Genomic DNA, 15516 nt, shown 5'->3' on the forward strand with positions numbered 1-15516 from the left:
CCATTGTATTCCAGACATGATATAATTGATTGAGATCTCATTATTATCAATACCTACAGGTCCTTGAGGTTCAGCGTCCCAAACCTCATTTAGTACCTTAGGATTTGCCGCGGCCATGTCCGCATTTTCTGCATTTTCCCTAACCTCGGTTTGATTTGCACCTTTCTTAGATTTTCGAGAGTTCTTATCTTTGCAACCTAATGGTCTACCTCGTTTCAAACGGGCCTTAGACTCTGTAGCAATTTGCTTATTGTGTTCCTTCTGAACATCAATACGTATTGGTGCATTGCAAGCTGGTATGTACGATTTTGTTACTCTCTTTGGGTCAGCAAAGGAATCTGGCAATTGTATAGCTAGCTTTTGCAAATGTATAATTTTCTGGACCTCTGCATCACAGGCTAGAGTCCGAGGATCTTGCCAATTGAAGGATGTTTGATTCCATATTATTTCTTTGACCAGCTTGTCTTTCTCTCCACCCAACATATGAAATTCGGATTCAGAAAACTGACAATCCGCGTATTTGACCTTAAATAAATCACCCGTAGTTGGCTCAAAATACTTAACAATGGTGGGAGAATCATATCTAACATATATTCCCATCCTCCTTTGAGGTCCCATCTTTCTTTTCTGTGATGATGCAATCGGTACATAAACGGCACACCCGAATGTCTGGCTCATGACCCATTAGTAATTGGGATGGCGAATATTTATTCTCACTAGATGGCCTGATGTGTATAAACTCTGTTGCATGTATTACTGCGTGTCCCCAAGCCGACACAGGAAGCTTCGACCTTAGGAGTAATGGTCAAGCAATCAACTGGATCCGTTTAATGAAGGATTCAGCTAATCCATTTTGTGTATGGACATGTGCCACAGGATGTTCCATACTCACCCCCATGGACATTCAGAAATCATTAAACGCTTGGGATGTAAATTCACCAACATTATCTAGACGTATAGTCTTTAGGGGAAAATCTGGAAAATGTGCTCTTAATCTTATAATTTGAGCCAACATCCTAGCAAATGCTAGGTTCCTTGTGGATAACAAGCAAACGTGTGACAATCTGGTTGATGCATCGATCATAACCATAAAATATCTAAACTTCTCACACAGTGGGTGTATTGGTCCACATATATCACCTTGTATCCTTTCCAGAAAGTTTAAAGTCTCTTTATGGACTTTGGCTGGTGATGGCCGTATAATAAGTTTCCCTTGTGCACATGCTACACACGTGAGATTTTTAGGAATAACTTTTCTCTCTTTAAGAGTGTGCCCATTTGAACTATTAATCAGTTTACGCATCATGTTTGTTCCCGGATGGCCAAGCCGGTCATGCCATAGAGTGAACTGTTCATTGAACATTTTGTGCTTTGCCAAGTTAGCTTCTATCATGTTAATCTTAGCTTGGTATAAACCAGTGGCTAGTGCAGGTATAGTCTGTAGGACCTTCTTATGTCCATTCACAATTTCAGTAATGTATAGAAATTCTTTGCTTCCTTCACCCTTTGTTTCAATATAATAACCATTCAAACGAATGTCTTTAAAGCTCAATAAACTTCTCTTAGAGCTGGGTGAGTACAAGGCATCACTTAATTCAATATGTGTGCCATTGGGTAATAATATATGAGCTTGGTCGTAGCCTTCTATTAAGCTTGCTATACCCGCAATTGTACTAACATTGGCATTTTTCAATATGAGGTTTATGAAATATCTTTTGTCCTTCAATATTGTGTGGCTGGATACACTGTCCACCACTAGTACACTCATACCCTCGGCCATTTCTATAATGACAATAATTTTGTTTTAAATTTTAATAAAACAAGCAAAGAAATATTGAAATAAAATCATTGAAATTAAACTAAAAATAATTATCCAATACATAACCGAAATTAAAGCATAAAGCTTATAAATTAAACCAAGGCCTTAATGTAAAATTAGTTATCTTCTTAAAAACAATCGAAAGTCTCATAGTCTAGTGAATCATCATTCTCATGGTCGAAGTCATCTTCACCATCGAGATGCACATAGTTGGCCTCTGGATTCTTCTTCAACATTTCTTGATATGCATCAATAAGATGCTTAGGGGTTCTGCAATTCTTGGCCCAATGGTTAGACATACCACATCGGTGACAAACAGATTTAGCCTTGTTTTGTGGTGTAAAGGACCCACGGCCCTTACCACCACAGCCATGGCCGCCACGGCCGTAACCATCAAAGCGGCCAGCATGGTACTGTCCAAGACCACCACGTCCTCTACCACCACGGCCACGACCATAATGTCTTTCTCTGTGGACATAGTTGGTCTCCTTGGGCTCTTTAGGCTCATTGGAACTTTGCTTGGCCATATCTACCTTGTGTGCTTCTGGTAATGGGGCTGTACCAAGAGGTCTCATAGCAATATTCATCAACAACAGCTCATTGTTCTGCTCAGCTAGTATCAAACATGAGATTAAGGCCCCATAGGTTTTGAAACCTTTTTCACGGTATTGTTACTGAAGTAGTATGTTGTGAGTGCTAAAAGTAGACAATGTCTTCTCTAGCAACTCTTTCTCTGTCACCTCAGTACCACACAACCTAAGGAGTGAGACAATCCTAAAAAGCTCTGTGTTATACTCATCCACGGATTTGTAGTCCTGGATCCTTAGGTTTTCCAATCGAATTGAGTCTTTGGTAGGAGCACCGTTTGTTGTGTCTGTATCTGCGTTTCAGCTCTGTCCAAAGGTCAAGAGGATTTTCTATGGTGAGGTACTGATTCTTGAGACTCTCAGCAAGGTGATGGCGCATATGCATAATGGCCTTGTAATTTTGCTTATCGGATGGTTCAAAACCTTCCTCAATGCACTCAAATAAGTCATTTGACTTCAGCATGATTTTAGTGTCCAATGCCCATTGTAGATAGTTGTCTCCAAAAGCATTCAAAGCAGCATAGTCTAGGTTGTTCAACCTTGCCATCTGCATAAAGCAGAAAATAGACAACCGATCATTAGCATGCGGTGTTTAATACCGAACCATGCAATAAATTTTAAATTTTAGGTCATGCGGTATTTGAGACCGAACCATGCCTTAGGCCATGCGGTATTTGAGACCGAAACATGCCTTGCCTTTTCACTTATTATTTTCGGTTTTAGTATGCATGGAAAACAAACAAATCTAGATAGAAACTAGCATGCAACAATTTCCTTTTCTTAGACAATTTAGAAATTTTCCTTTTTCTTAACTTTTCCTTTTCCAATTAGGAATTTATACAAATAATGAAGGGAACTAGAATTTCTCTAGATTCCGATTTTAATTTAGGATTTTAGGGTTCTAAACAGCCGAAAATTTACAGAAAAATTCTATTCGATTATACAAATTCGATTTAATCTCAAGGATGCATGCAGTTTCATATTTTAAATATCCTAGAACAATCAGATTAATACTTCTCTTATAAATCTCGAATTTAACAGTTTAGTTCTAGGTTCTTATGCAACAAATAATCAAGCAACAATAAACAACAACCAACCGGATTTTAAGCTTGATACAATTTGGTGCAATTCACAAACAATCTAACAATCCTAAATATCCGATTTTAAGTTTTAGGATTTAGAGAATTTAAACTTTGTTAGATGTGTACTTGCATGTTTAGCGTTCAATAGTCTTAATGTCCAAATTCGATTATATGGTCCCATAAGTTTTCGATTTTACCTTAACACCAAAAGGGTCTGACCGGTTTTGATCTCGAAGCTAAAGACCTCAGATATCACTTGACCACGAACCACGAACCTCGAACAGGACCGCAAACAGCTTTCCCACGAACAGATCTAGAACCGCTCCTTGTACCGCTCACGTCCCGATCCACGTACCGGTCACATACTGCACTCACCCCGGAACCGCGAACCACGAACGAACCTCGAACTGGTTTTGGATGGAACTTGATCACGAGCACAGGTTTGCTCGTGAACAGGAATTAGTTTCGAACAAAGAGGAGGAAGACGGCGGTTTTAGGGTTTTGATGGAAGAAGAAGGATGAACGGCGGCGGTTAGGGTTTTAGGGTTTTACTCAGCTGGATCTTTAGGGCAATCGTGCTGATAACGTGTTGTAAACTAGAGAATCGAAAGATGGAATTCTCTTGTCTTATTCATTGATTAATCTCGAGGTTACATATATATAGTCAAGGGCAAAGCCCAATTACATTAGGAACATAAACCGACCTAGATAAAAGGATGTGGCCTATGGGCCTTATGGCTTTGGACGGACACGGGCCATGTACGGGCCATGTATGGACCTGGTTATGGAGTCCATCCGTTAAGTGGTTTATAACAATAGATAAAAATATTAAAAGTATTAGAGTTTTAAACTTTATTTACAATAAATCATTAATCAAATATTGCAATCAAATAAAAATGTAACAAAAAATACAAATATATTTGTTAAAGAGCTTTTCGGGCTGGCTCGAGCCCGATCAGACTAAACCCGAAAAACCTTGTAGCCTAGATGGGCTGAACTGAAAAGACCCGATTTATTCTAGACATATATATTTAAATCTGAGCTTGGTATTTTTCAGGGTCAGGCCGAGCCATTGACCCTAATTGACATGCCTAAGAGACAATGTACTTGATTGTGTGATATCAGACTAGTATGGTTGGTTGAGTTGAAAAAAAAAAAATACAGAGGGAGGATGATCACGAGAAGAAAAGAGATGACTAATAATTAAGGAGGAGACATACTAAAAATATGATTGACTAAAAAACGGGAATGCATGAAATACAATTGGAAGGAGCCATGACTCATGAGATAGCAAAGGACCCACTAGAATCAGTCAATAACATGTTTATGTCAGACTCTTTCTGACTTCAGATAACATATTTTTTGTGATTTCCGATTTAAGTTTCAACAATTTATGCTAGGTTTGAACATACTAATATGTACAAAAGAAAGTAGTAGTTTTGATTGGTAAATGTTAATTTTGGGCTATTGAGGGCTTAAATTTCAAATTAATGTAGCTAAAGCCACAAACTTAACTTCTAAAACTTACTGTGCTGGATGAACATAATGATGCTAACGGACGAGTAGATGTGTACAGATTGACAGAGTAGATGTGGCAGCTATACAGTTGACGAAACAGTATTATCATATCATCGAAATAGTATCCAAAAGAAAATGAACTTGTGACTTAAAATATATTTCGGTTACCGATTAATTTCAAACTTATTTTTATAGCTATTTCATTTGGTGTAATGATTTTATGACAACCTCCCCAACATCTCAACTCCCCAGTCTATAACTATATCAAGTTTATGACTTATGTACATCGATGTTATGTATTGTCAAATATAATTCATATTCTAAAATATAATGAAAAAAATGAAAATATCAAACTCACATATAATTCTGTCATCTCATGCGTATTAAAGTTCTGAGTAGAATAGTCTCTGTAAAGTTTTTAGAAATTTGTGTTCTTTCAAATAAGGGAATGCCAAGCTAGTCTCTTGAAAATTCAATGGGACACATAAGTCGCGTATTGTTAGACTTAGTGTTTGGGATATTCGTTGAAAATTATTAGAGATTAAGACGTTGCTTGGAAGATAATATGACACGTTCGAACTTTTCATACATATGTACGGTGTGAGTCCTGTGACCTGTGTGACCACGAGTACACGTACTTGGATAAGAAAATAATAGATGGATATTTTCACGTAGAACGAAAGTGATTGGGAGTATAACTCATTACTCATGATATCATGATATATTCTCAAATTTTTAATATCAAATTTAACCTAATTTAATAAAACATTCTCATGACTTCAATTGTAAAATTAGTTGATATGTAGTTTGAATATAAATTATATTTTCGTATTTGTAAAAATCCATTATTGATGAATACTTTTTAAAAATATCTCATGAATACTTTTTAAGTTTTTATTATATACAATTAAAGCAAATATATATATATATATATATATATATACTGTTACATAGACTTATACCGCAAAAAATTATCCGATTTGAAAATATAATACTTATTAATGACTAAAAATAATATTATTTTTATGGAAATCAAAAAAAACAAATATAGTAAGCAAGAACCAACAATTTTTTAAAAAACCACACATTAGTTGCAAAATAGCTTTGTGGTTGATTAAGACAACACTTTAAGAGATTTTTTTTTTTTTGTGTAACCTCTTTTGAAGAGATCTATCTTAATCTTTCCACACTGTATGTATATAATATGTAAGAAAATTGTATGAAAATGGAAAGAATGTTATGAAGCTAGAGGATTCAAGGGCTAAAATCTCTCTCTTATTCTTATTTTTGTAATGTCATTGAGGTTACATATATATAGGGTACAAACATTTAGGCTAAAACCGACTATAAATTGGTAAATGGCCGATGGGCCCATGTCTGATGGGCCGTAAGCCCATGGACCGTACATGACCTTACATGGCCGGTTATGGAGTCCACCATCCAGTGTTTTACAACACTCCCCCTTGGATGACATAACCGTGCATGTGCTGGAAGAGGATCCCTGTAATGCGCTTGGGGATGCTGCCTCATTAAAACCTTACCAGGAAAACCCAATGGGACAAAACCATGGTGAAGGAAAAAGAGTACAACACGCATTATTCCCCTTGTTCCAATCATCACTCTAAATCCTTAAGCCTCCGCATTCCAATCTGGTGCATGAACTTCTTGAACGTTGTTGTCGGTAATGCCTTAGTAAAGAGATCGGCTGAGTTGTCGCATGACTGTACTTGCACCACTCGAACTTCTCCGGCCTTTTGTAGTTCGTGTGTGAAGAAGAACTTCGGTAGGATGTGCTTCGTCCGATCTCCCTTGATGTAACCTTCCTTGAGCTGTGCGATGCAGGCCGTATTGTCCTCGTAGATTACGGTTGGCTCCTTGTCCGCGACCATACCGCAATTTGCTCTTATGTGTTGGGTCATCGATCTTAACCACACACTCTCTCGTCCGGCTTCATGAATTTCTAGGATTTCCGCATGGTTGGACGAAGTGGCAACAATGCTCTGCTTCATGGAACGCCATGAGATCGCCGTACCATCATGTGTGAATACGTACCCGGTTTGAGACCTAGAGTTGTGCGGATCCGATAAGTAACGTGCATCAGCAAAACCAACTAAACCATCTTTGTTATAGTTAGTATAAAATAAACCAAAATCTGTCGTTCCTTGTAGGTAACGCAGAACATGTTTAACACTGTTCCAGTGCCTTATAGTCGGACAAGAACTAAATCTTGCTAGGAGGTTCACGGCAAAACATATGTCCGGTCTAGTGTGGCTAGCCAAGAACATTAACGCTCATATAGCACTGAGGTATGGCACTTCAGGTCCGAGAACTTCTTCATCGGCCTTCTTTGGACCAAATGGATCTTTATCCAAGTCTAAGCTTCTAACAACCATTGGGCTGGTCAATGGGTGAGCTTGGTCCATATTAAACCTCTTGAGTACCTTTTCTGTATATGCCGTTTGATGCACAAGGATTCCATTGCTTATGTACTCAAGCTGCAATCCCAAACAGAATTTTGTCTTGCCTAGGTCTTTCATTTCAAATTCTTTCTTGAGATATTCTACTGTTTGGGCGATTTCCCCAGAGGTCCCAAGGATGTTTAAATCATCCACATAAACTGCTATAATTACAAACCCTTTGTTTGCAAACTTCTTTATAAATATACATGGACTGATTGGGTCATTCTTATAGCTTTCTTAAGCTAAATATTCACTTAACCGGTTATACCACATTCTACCACTTTGTTTCAGTCCATAAAGGGATTTGTTCAGCCTAATGCAGTACTGTTCTCGAGAACCACTCTTGTCTTTGAGCTCAAAACCCTATAGTAATCTCATATAAATTTCATTATCCAGTGGACCATATAAGTATGCGGTTACAACATCCATTAACCGCAAATCCAGTTTTTCTCTTATAGCCAAACTTATTAAGTACCGAGATGTTGTTGCATCCATCACAGGGGAGTATGTCTCCTCATAATCTATGTCTGGTCTTTGAGAGAATCCTTGTGCTACAAGCCGTGCTTTGTATCTCACGATTTCATTCTTCTCATTTCTCTTTCTTACAAAGACCCACTTATGTCCAACTGGTTTAATTTCATGTGTTATCCTTAAGATCGGACCAAACACACTTCTCTTTCTTAAAGAGTTTAACTCCACGTCAATGGCTTCTTTCCACTTTAGCCAATCTTTACTTTGACTGCACTCTAATATAGATGTGGGTTCATGATCCTCATTTATCTCAAGTGCTACCTTGTATGCAAATATTTCACCGATGTCGACATCTTTACGGTTCCATTGAATTCCAGACATGATATAATTTATTGAGATCTCAGTATTATCAATACCTATAGGTCCTTGAGGTTCAGCGTCCCGAACCTCACTTGATACCTTAGGACTTGTCGCGGCCATGTCTGTATTTTCTATAATTCCCTTAACCTCGGTCTGTTTTGCACCTTTAGACTTCTAAGGGTTCTTATCTTTGGAACCTAATGGTCTACCTCGTTTCAAACGTGGTTTAGACTCTGTAGCAACTTGATTATTGTGTTCCTTCTGAACATCAATACGTATTGGTGCATTACAAACTGGTATGTACGATTTTGTTACTCTCTTTGGGTCAGCAAAGGAATCTGGCAATTGTATAGCTAGCTTTTGCAAATGTATAATTTTCTGGACCTCTGCATCACAGGCTTGAGTCCGAGGATCTTGCCAATTCAAGGATGTATGATTCCATGTTAATTCTTTAACCAGCTTGCTAGTCTCTTCACCCAACATAGGGAATTCGGATTCTGTAAATTGACAGTCCGCGTATCTGGCCTTAAATAAATCTCCTGTGGTTGGCTCAAGATAATTTATAATGGTGGGAGACTCATATCCAACATATATTCCCATCCTCCTTTGAGGTCCCATCTTATTTCTCTGTGGTGGAGCAATCGGTACATAAACGGCACAACCAAATGTTTTGAGATGGGATATGTCTGGCTCATGACCCGTTAATAATTGGGATGGTGAATATTTATGTTCACTAGATGGCCTGATGCGTATTAGTTCTGCTGCATGTAAAATTGTGTGTCCCCAAGCCGACACAGGAAGCTTCGATCTCATTAGCAATGGTCTAGCAATTAATTGTATTCGTTTAATGAAGGATTCAGTTAATCCGTTTTGTGTATGTACATGTGCCACAGGATGTTCCACACTCACTCCCATGGACATACAGTAATCATTAAACACTTGGGATGTAAATTCACCAGAATTGTCTAGACGTATAGTCTTAAGTGGAAAGTCTGGAAAATGTGCTCTTAATCTTATAATTTGAGCTAACATCCTAGCAAATACTAGGTTCTTTGTGGATAACAAGCAAATGTGTGACCATCTGGTTGATGCATCAATCATAACCATAAAATATCTAAATGTCCCACAAGGTGGGTGTATTGGTCCACATATATCACCTTGTATCCTTTCCAGAAAGTTTAAAGTCTCTTTATGGACTTTGGCTAGTGATGGCCGTATAATAAGTTTCCCTTGTGCACATGCTACACACGTGAGATTTTTAAGGATAACTTTTCTCTCTTTAAGAGTGTGCCCTTATCCGCTATAAAACAATCAAATACTGGGTATGGAACGAGCATTGTAAATACTTCAGTTTTGGATCTATTAAAACTGGTTCCGAATTTTGATATTTAAAAAAGTATTTTCACATTCGCTAATTATATGAACCTTTTTTTTTGCATGTATTAGTGATTATTTATATAGAATTTACGTACACAACTAATTTTATTTTATACTATGTATAGTAGATTTTTACATATGAAATATTTAACTGTTAATAGTAACTAGGTATTAACCTTCGGTAGACTGCAGGCTAAATTTTTTATTTAATGTAAATTTTGGTAATAATTTTTGTTGTTGTTATGTTATTAATAATCTTTTGTGATTATAAATTTTGTTTGCTTATATATAATAAATTTGTATGTTAAAAATGTTTTTTACAGAATTTATATAATATTGTTTTAGATCATGCTTTTTAACTACTACCATCGAAAACTTGCTCACCATAATCTTCTGAATCATCTACATTTTAAAAATGCATGAACAGAGTGATTCATTTACAATTAGTTAAATAAGTCAAGTTCTGTGGAAATTATATCTACCACTTGAAGAGTCTGATAAATCATTGTCCCGTATTTTACTTCTATTTATCGGGTGGGTACATCGTCAATGGTTATGCTTTGTTTAAATTGATCGCTAAGAACCTTTTTAGCAGTAATTAAATATGTTAGTTCTGTGAAATTTTTTCTAATGATAATATCGAAACATAATTACATATAGATTGTGATGGGGCTTTTCATCTTATTGTTTTCTTCACCTTCGTGTAAATGGGAGAGAAAGAATATGATAGAGAATATTTTAGGTGCAAGTATATCGGTATTTAGTTGCACTGATTTTTAGTTTTACGCCAATTAATATTTTTAATTAGATGACTAATTGTCTTTAGTACCCTTAATAATTTTATTCTTGTTTGTACTATTTCTAATTGCATTTCATTGTAATTTTTTATATATTCTAATGTTAGTTTTATATTTGTACTTCTCAATTAATATAGTAGGATTATTCCAATAGTATATTTTGATTTAAAATTATTATACTTTTTTACGAAATTGATTTGAATTTCTATGAATATTTTTGTTTAAAACGATATGATAGTCGATTCATTTTTCACCTGTAGTTTTTTTTTAATACTTTTCCAGAAAGAAAAAAAAAAAAGTTAATCTCTTCTCGACATCGATTCAACCTACTCTTTCGGCTCAAACACGTTTTAGACATATAAAAGTTAAGAAATCAATCACTCATTCTTTTCGTTTGTCTAGTTTTATAATTGTCATAATCAGTAGGTTTACTTTTCCATAATTCAATTAAACATAAATAAAATATCCACCGAATCGGTCTCCCCTATATACAATATAGCAAGAGTCTTGACGTATAAAACTAATAGTCCACGAATAAACAAAAAGTGGCCATGTGTATCTTACTAGTTGATCTAAATTGACCAATGTTAAAAAAAAAAAGTTTAGATATTTTAGTTAAGTGCAAAGAGCCAAAATCAAAAAAAAATATATATATTTTGCTTGAGAGTTGAGACCACAAGTTGAGGGAGAGATAGAAAGCGATTGGATCGTGTAGGGTCAAATGATATACCCATACACCACCGAGAACCCTTTTCTTCTTCTTTTCCTGACTCCACGTTTGGCGACTTATTAGCAGCAGCCGTTCACATCACATTTGTTCCCATCTCACATTTGAAAAATGGGCGAAATGTCTTATATTTGGGTAAAAACAATCAAGTTTAGGGAGAATATAACTAAAAAAAGGAGAGACAAAGACAAAAATGATTATGGGGGGCATCCCTTTCATATCAAGTAACCAAATAATAACAACAACAAACCATTTTGGCCAAACTTAATCAAAGAAACAACAATTCCTTCCTTGCATTACACAACTTCCCATCTTTTTTTTCTTTCCTTATTTCAATCTCCCCCTCCCCAACAAAAGATCTACATAAATTCATCTATATTTTATACATTCTCACAATTTTACCTCCTCATCATCTGTCACTTTCTTCCCTCAACAAGCGCCCAAAATGTCGCGACCTGATTCGATCCTCACAATATTGGTTTGTCCATCAGCTCGTTGTCGGCTGCGATCCTTCCCGAGCCACGGCCAGTTATTCTTCCGAACGATCCAATGCTTGATAGTCCCATGAAACTGCTGCTTTCTTCGCCAATGTTTATTGATCTTCTGTGCTTTCTGAATTTGGACGAGCTTACATCACCTGCCTCGAGATCAACAACAACAACATCATCTAGGCTTTTGCTCTTTTCGTTGTTGTTGTTGTTCTGGGCGACGACTAACCGCGCGATTGTGCTTCTACAGAACGGGCAGACCGGTGGAGTCACGGTTGACGTTGTTGGGTTTGGTTTGTTGTGACAGCACAGTGCAAGTGTGCATTGTGCACACATTTGGTGACCACAGTCTTTCACTTCAATCGTGCATACTTGCTCAAAGCAAATGCAGCACAGTTCCGTATCACTCACCTACAGACAAGTTTTTATACCAAGTTAAAATGTGTTCTATAAACTAGAAAAACCACTGGTCATGTAAAAGGGTGTTATATTATTACCTCCGACATGTTATCATCTGAGGCAGTGTCGGAGAAAGAGGGTGATGGTAAGGAGTAAGCAGTTCCCTTGAGGATAGTTTTCTCTCTCTCCCTGTTAGCATCCATTAGAGCCTGCTCTAAGAGAAGTTTCGCCTCATCATCAAGCTCGCTGATAAACTTTAATGGTGATGGCCAAACGAGAGGCTCTGCAGAGGACGGGTTTAGCAATGCTCCACATGCTCCATGCTTATGCTTCATTGCTACCACATAGGGTATCCTCCTGAAAAAGAGATTTCAAGATTCAAGTTAAATATGTTCTGAAAACAAGAACAAGATCTTTCCCACAAAGTTTAGGTAGTAGCTAGCAAAAGAAAATGTTTATAATATATACCCAGAAGCGTCTCTCTGAAGACGATCAGCACCCCAAGCAAGCAGCTTTCTGACACAATCAATAGATCCACTTCTAGCTGCCAAATGGAGAGGTGTGCTCCCTGGAGAACTGTTTCAACAAAAAAAAACTTAAAAGGATCAGTTCCGACTTCTAACAAATGTTGATTCCAAATGTAAAATTTTGCATGACGAGAGAATCCTTTACCCATATACACTAGTAGATGCACAAACAAGAGAACCACTGTCCAACAACACATTCACACATTCAGGCCGTCTCTGCCGAGAAGCTAGATGCAACGGAGTCGCTCCTTTATCATCTCTTATGTTCACAAATCTCGCATATCCCCTAAAAATCCAGTGTAAACATTCTCATTCAAGACTTCGATTGAAAAACTGATCAAGAATTCAAGAGAAGGATCACAGACTCACCAATGAACAGCAACGGGACTTGACTGAGCAGCAGAGAGAATCGCTTGAACACAGTTCGCATGTCCATAATACGCAGCGTAATGCAAACATGTTCTTCGATTCACAGAATCAAACATCAAAATCTACAGAGAGATCCACCACAAAATTTTCAAAATCCAAATCGTAATAGCTTAAAAAAGATAAAGAAGAACATTATAGAGAGAAAACGCACATTAGCTCCAACTTCAGTGAGCTTCTTCACACAAGAGATCCTCCCATACATCGCCGCCAACATTAACGGAGTCTACAAGAATCAAAATCAAGACCAAACAAAAAAAAATCAGCAAAAACAAAAAATTACACAATCAAACTTAGATCAAATGCGAAATCAGAACCTGCTTGTGACGATTCAACAAATCTGGATTCGTAAATCGTTCCAAGAGCAAAGACAAAATCTGCATCAGAGAGATGCATCAGTAACAACCATCGAATCTCCGGGGCTCCGGCGAATCTGAGACAAAAACCACCAGATTCCGGCGATATCTCGTTAAAAAACAGCTAAAACTAACCTCGATCTGACCATTAGCAGCAGCGACATGAAGAACAGAGTGACGATCATAAGAAGTAGTCTGATTCAACAAACTAGGCTCCGCCGTCATCACACGACGAACAGTGATAATATCTCCGCACTGTATAGAGGCGAAAATCCCGTGCTCCGGTCTCGTTCCACAGCTCAAACTCTGCCCCATCTCTCTCGAAGGCTTTTTTTCTAATAGAGATACGCACGAACGAAAACGCACCGTAGAGCTGTGATGGGAGAGGTTTTGAATTAGGAGAGGAGGAACAACGACACCGTCTGCCACCGGTGAGGCGCTCCGATGAGAGAAAAAAGCGCCACCGTGACGGAGAACGGTGGTTGTGGTGGTGGGAGGATTTAAGAATGGGAGAAGAGGGAAGTTTCACATTTATGTACACACATTGAGGAAGAGAGTAAGAGAAGATATTAATTTTTAAATCTTTTTTTTTTTTTTGGTAAAGTGAAGTGTTAAAAAAAAAAAAAGAGAGAAAGAGAGACGACGACGGGCAGTTTTATTTATTTTATTTGAAGTTGCCCGTGTCAGTTTTGTTTACATTTACTTGTGATTTCGGGCAGCTTGTCAGATATTTTCTCTTTTTAAATTTTTTGGCTTTTTTTGTATTAATCTAAATTACATGGATTAAACTGGAATTTTTGTGGGATAATAAGGAAAAAAGTTGTTAGATTTTTTTTTTTAAACTTAGTCCAAAATCGTATTAAAGTTTATATCAAAACTCAAAACAGTCAGACAGTCATACAGTCACATTATTTATTGTATACACTATCTAGGTTGAATGGTATCTATTTCTAATTAGTCTAAATTTCAAAATAGTTATTGATGTTTACCTAAATTGTTACTGTAACAAATACACTAAAATTTAAAAATATTTGTTTATTTATATAAATTGTTATTGTAACAAAGTAGCTCAATATGGATGCATAAAAGTATAAAAAGCCTAGTTATTATTATTTTAGTCCCCCATATTGTTACTATTATTCTGATTGTTTTAGTCCCCCATATTGGATCAGAAACCATTTGTATAATGACTTTTCTAATTATTTAATTTATTTAATTAGACATGAGCTAATTTTCCTTATTTCTTTTTTTCATGGCTAAAAACAATTCAGATGAGTTGTGCAATCATTTAAACTATATCTCATTCTCACATATTGGTTTTTAGGAGCTTTATACCCGTGTTGTGCGAGACGAGAGTGAGGCCAATTGTAAAAGTTATTTTTTGCAATTAGTAGGATCATAACATGTGACCAAGATTCATAAATAATATACTAGAGATCAACAAACTACCTAACCATACCAAAAAAAAAAATGCATGGTGAGCATGTGTGGCTCAACCCATAAAATGGTACCTCGAGGAACCATGTCTCTGACCCACTTCTTAGACTTGTCGGCAATGGAACAACCATTAGGAGCTGATGAAGCCTTAATACACATATACATGGTGCATCAACATCATAAACATCATGTTTTTCCGAGAGTTCCAATCCAATTCTAGAAGTTTGCCTCCTTAAATCCACAAATAATAAATTGAACTTTGAATCTTTCTTGACCTGGTCCATAACTACCACCATTCGTTATCTTGCAAAAGTTGGCTCCTGCATTAGTTTTGTTGTTCAATTATGACTTGAGTGTCAAACAGAGTACTTTCCTACTTTCATCAAACAAATTTTTTTTTTTTTAACATGGTTCGCTCTTTACAAATTGAATCGTCTATCCTATGTTCATCGAGAATATAGCACATAGTGTTCCCCATAACCAACAAGTTCAATTATTCGCAAACAAGTATGTTCAATAAAATTTGTACCACAATATTATGTTTTTCTTCTGCATGCTAATGAAAACTCGTCCTTCTATCAGACTAATGTTAACGCAATATGTACATTACCTCCCGCTGGGACCAACAATTGAACAATCATTTTAAAATAAATTGTCACTCGTTCGAAGCAGTTTCGAACTCAAGG

The 15516-nt window shown here is 36.8% G+C and overlaps 2 protein-coding genes across 2 annotated transcripts; both read right to left on the reverse strand.

The window, feature by feature from the left end:
- Nucleotides 1–1947: 1947 nt before the first annotated feature.
- On the reverse strand, nucleotides 1948–2953 carry LOC147940994 (uncharacterized). Its single transcript, XM_087458339.1, has 2 exons — nucleotides 2682–2953; nucleotides 1948–2254 (listed from the first exon to the last, which is right to left on the reverse strand). The coding sequence occupies exons 1-2, from the start codon at nucleotides 2951–2953 to the stop codon at nucleotides 1948–1950; spliced, it is 579 nt and encodes a 192-aa protein (XP_087314465.1).
- An 8430-nt stretch (nucleotides 2954–11383) lies between these two features.
- Nucleotides 11384–14106, reverse strand: LOC104700636 (putative E3 ubiquitin-protein ligase XBAT31). The gene is made up of 8 exons (XM_010416170.3): nucleotides 13529–14106; nucleotides 13355–13414; nucleotides 13192–13263; nucleotides 12981–13102; nucleotides 12757–12897; nucleotides 12553–12660; nucleotides 12183–12441; nucleotides 11384–12096 (listed from the first exon to the last, which is right to left on the reverse strand). The coding sequence occupies exons 1-8, from the start codon at nucleotides 13706–13708 to the stop codon at nucleotides 11665–11667; spliced, it is 1374 nt and encodes a 457-aa protein (XP_010414472.1). The 5' UTR covers nucleotides 13709–14106; the 3' UTR covers nucleotides 11384–11664.
- Between the last annotated feature and the right edge of the window lie 1410 nt (nucleotides 14107–15516).

Source organism: Camelina sativa, chromosome 7 (assembly GCF_030686135.1).
Source record: "Camelina sativa cultivar CO46 ecotype springtype chromosome 7, ASM3068613v1".
Lineage (NCBI taxonomy): Eukaryota > Viridiplantae > Streptophyta > Magnoliopsida > Brassicales > Brassicaceae > Camelina > Camelina sativa.

What these genes read in the sequence shown, in the direction of transcription:
- LOC147940994 (XM_087458339.1), bottom strand. Translation starts at nt 2,953, where the DNA reads ATGGCAAGGTTGAACAACCTAGACTATGCTGCTTTGAATGCTTTTGGA. An exon ending in AGATACAGACACAACAAACG is followed by an intron (nt 2,255 to 2,681) that starts GTGCTCCTACCA and finishes CCGTGGTGGTAG; the next exon opens with AGGACGTGGTGGTCTTGGAC.
- LOC104700636 (XM_010416170.3), bottom strand. Translation starts at nt 13,708, where the DNA reads ATGGGGCAGAGTTTGAGCTGTGGAACGAGACCGGAGCACGGGATTTTC. An exon ending in TCACTGAAGTTGGAGCTAAT is followed by an intron (nt 13,103 to 13,191) that starts GTGCGTTTTCTC and finishes ATCTCTCTGTAG; the next exon opens with ATTTTGATGTTTGATTCTGT. An exon ending in GCATCTACTAGTGTATATGG is followed by an intron (nt 12,661 to 12,756) that starts GTAAAGGATTCT and finishes TTGTTGAAACAG; the next exon opens with TTCTCCAGGGAGCACACCTC.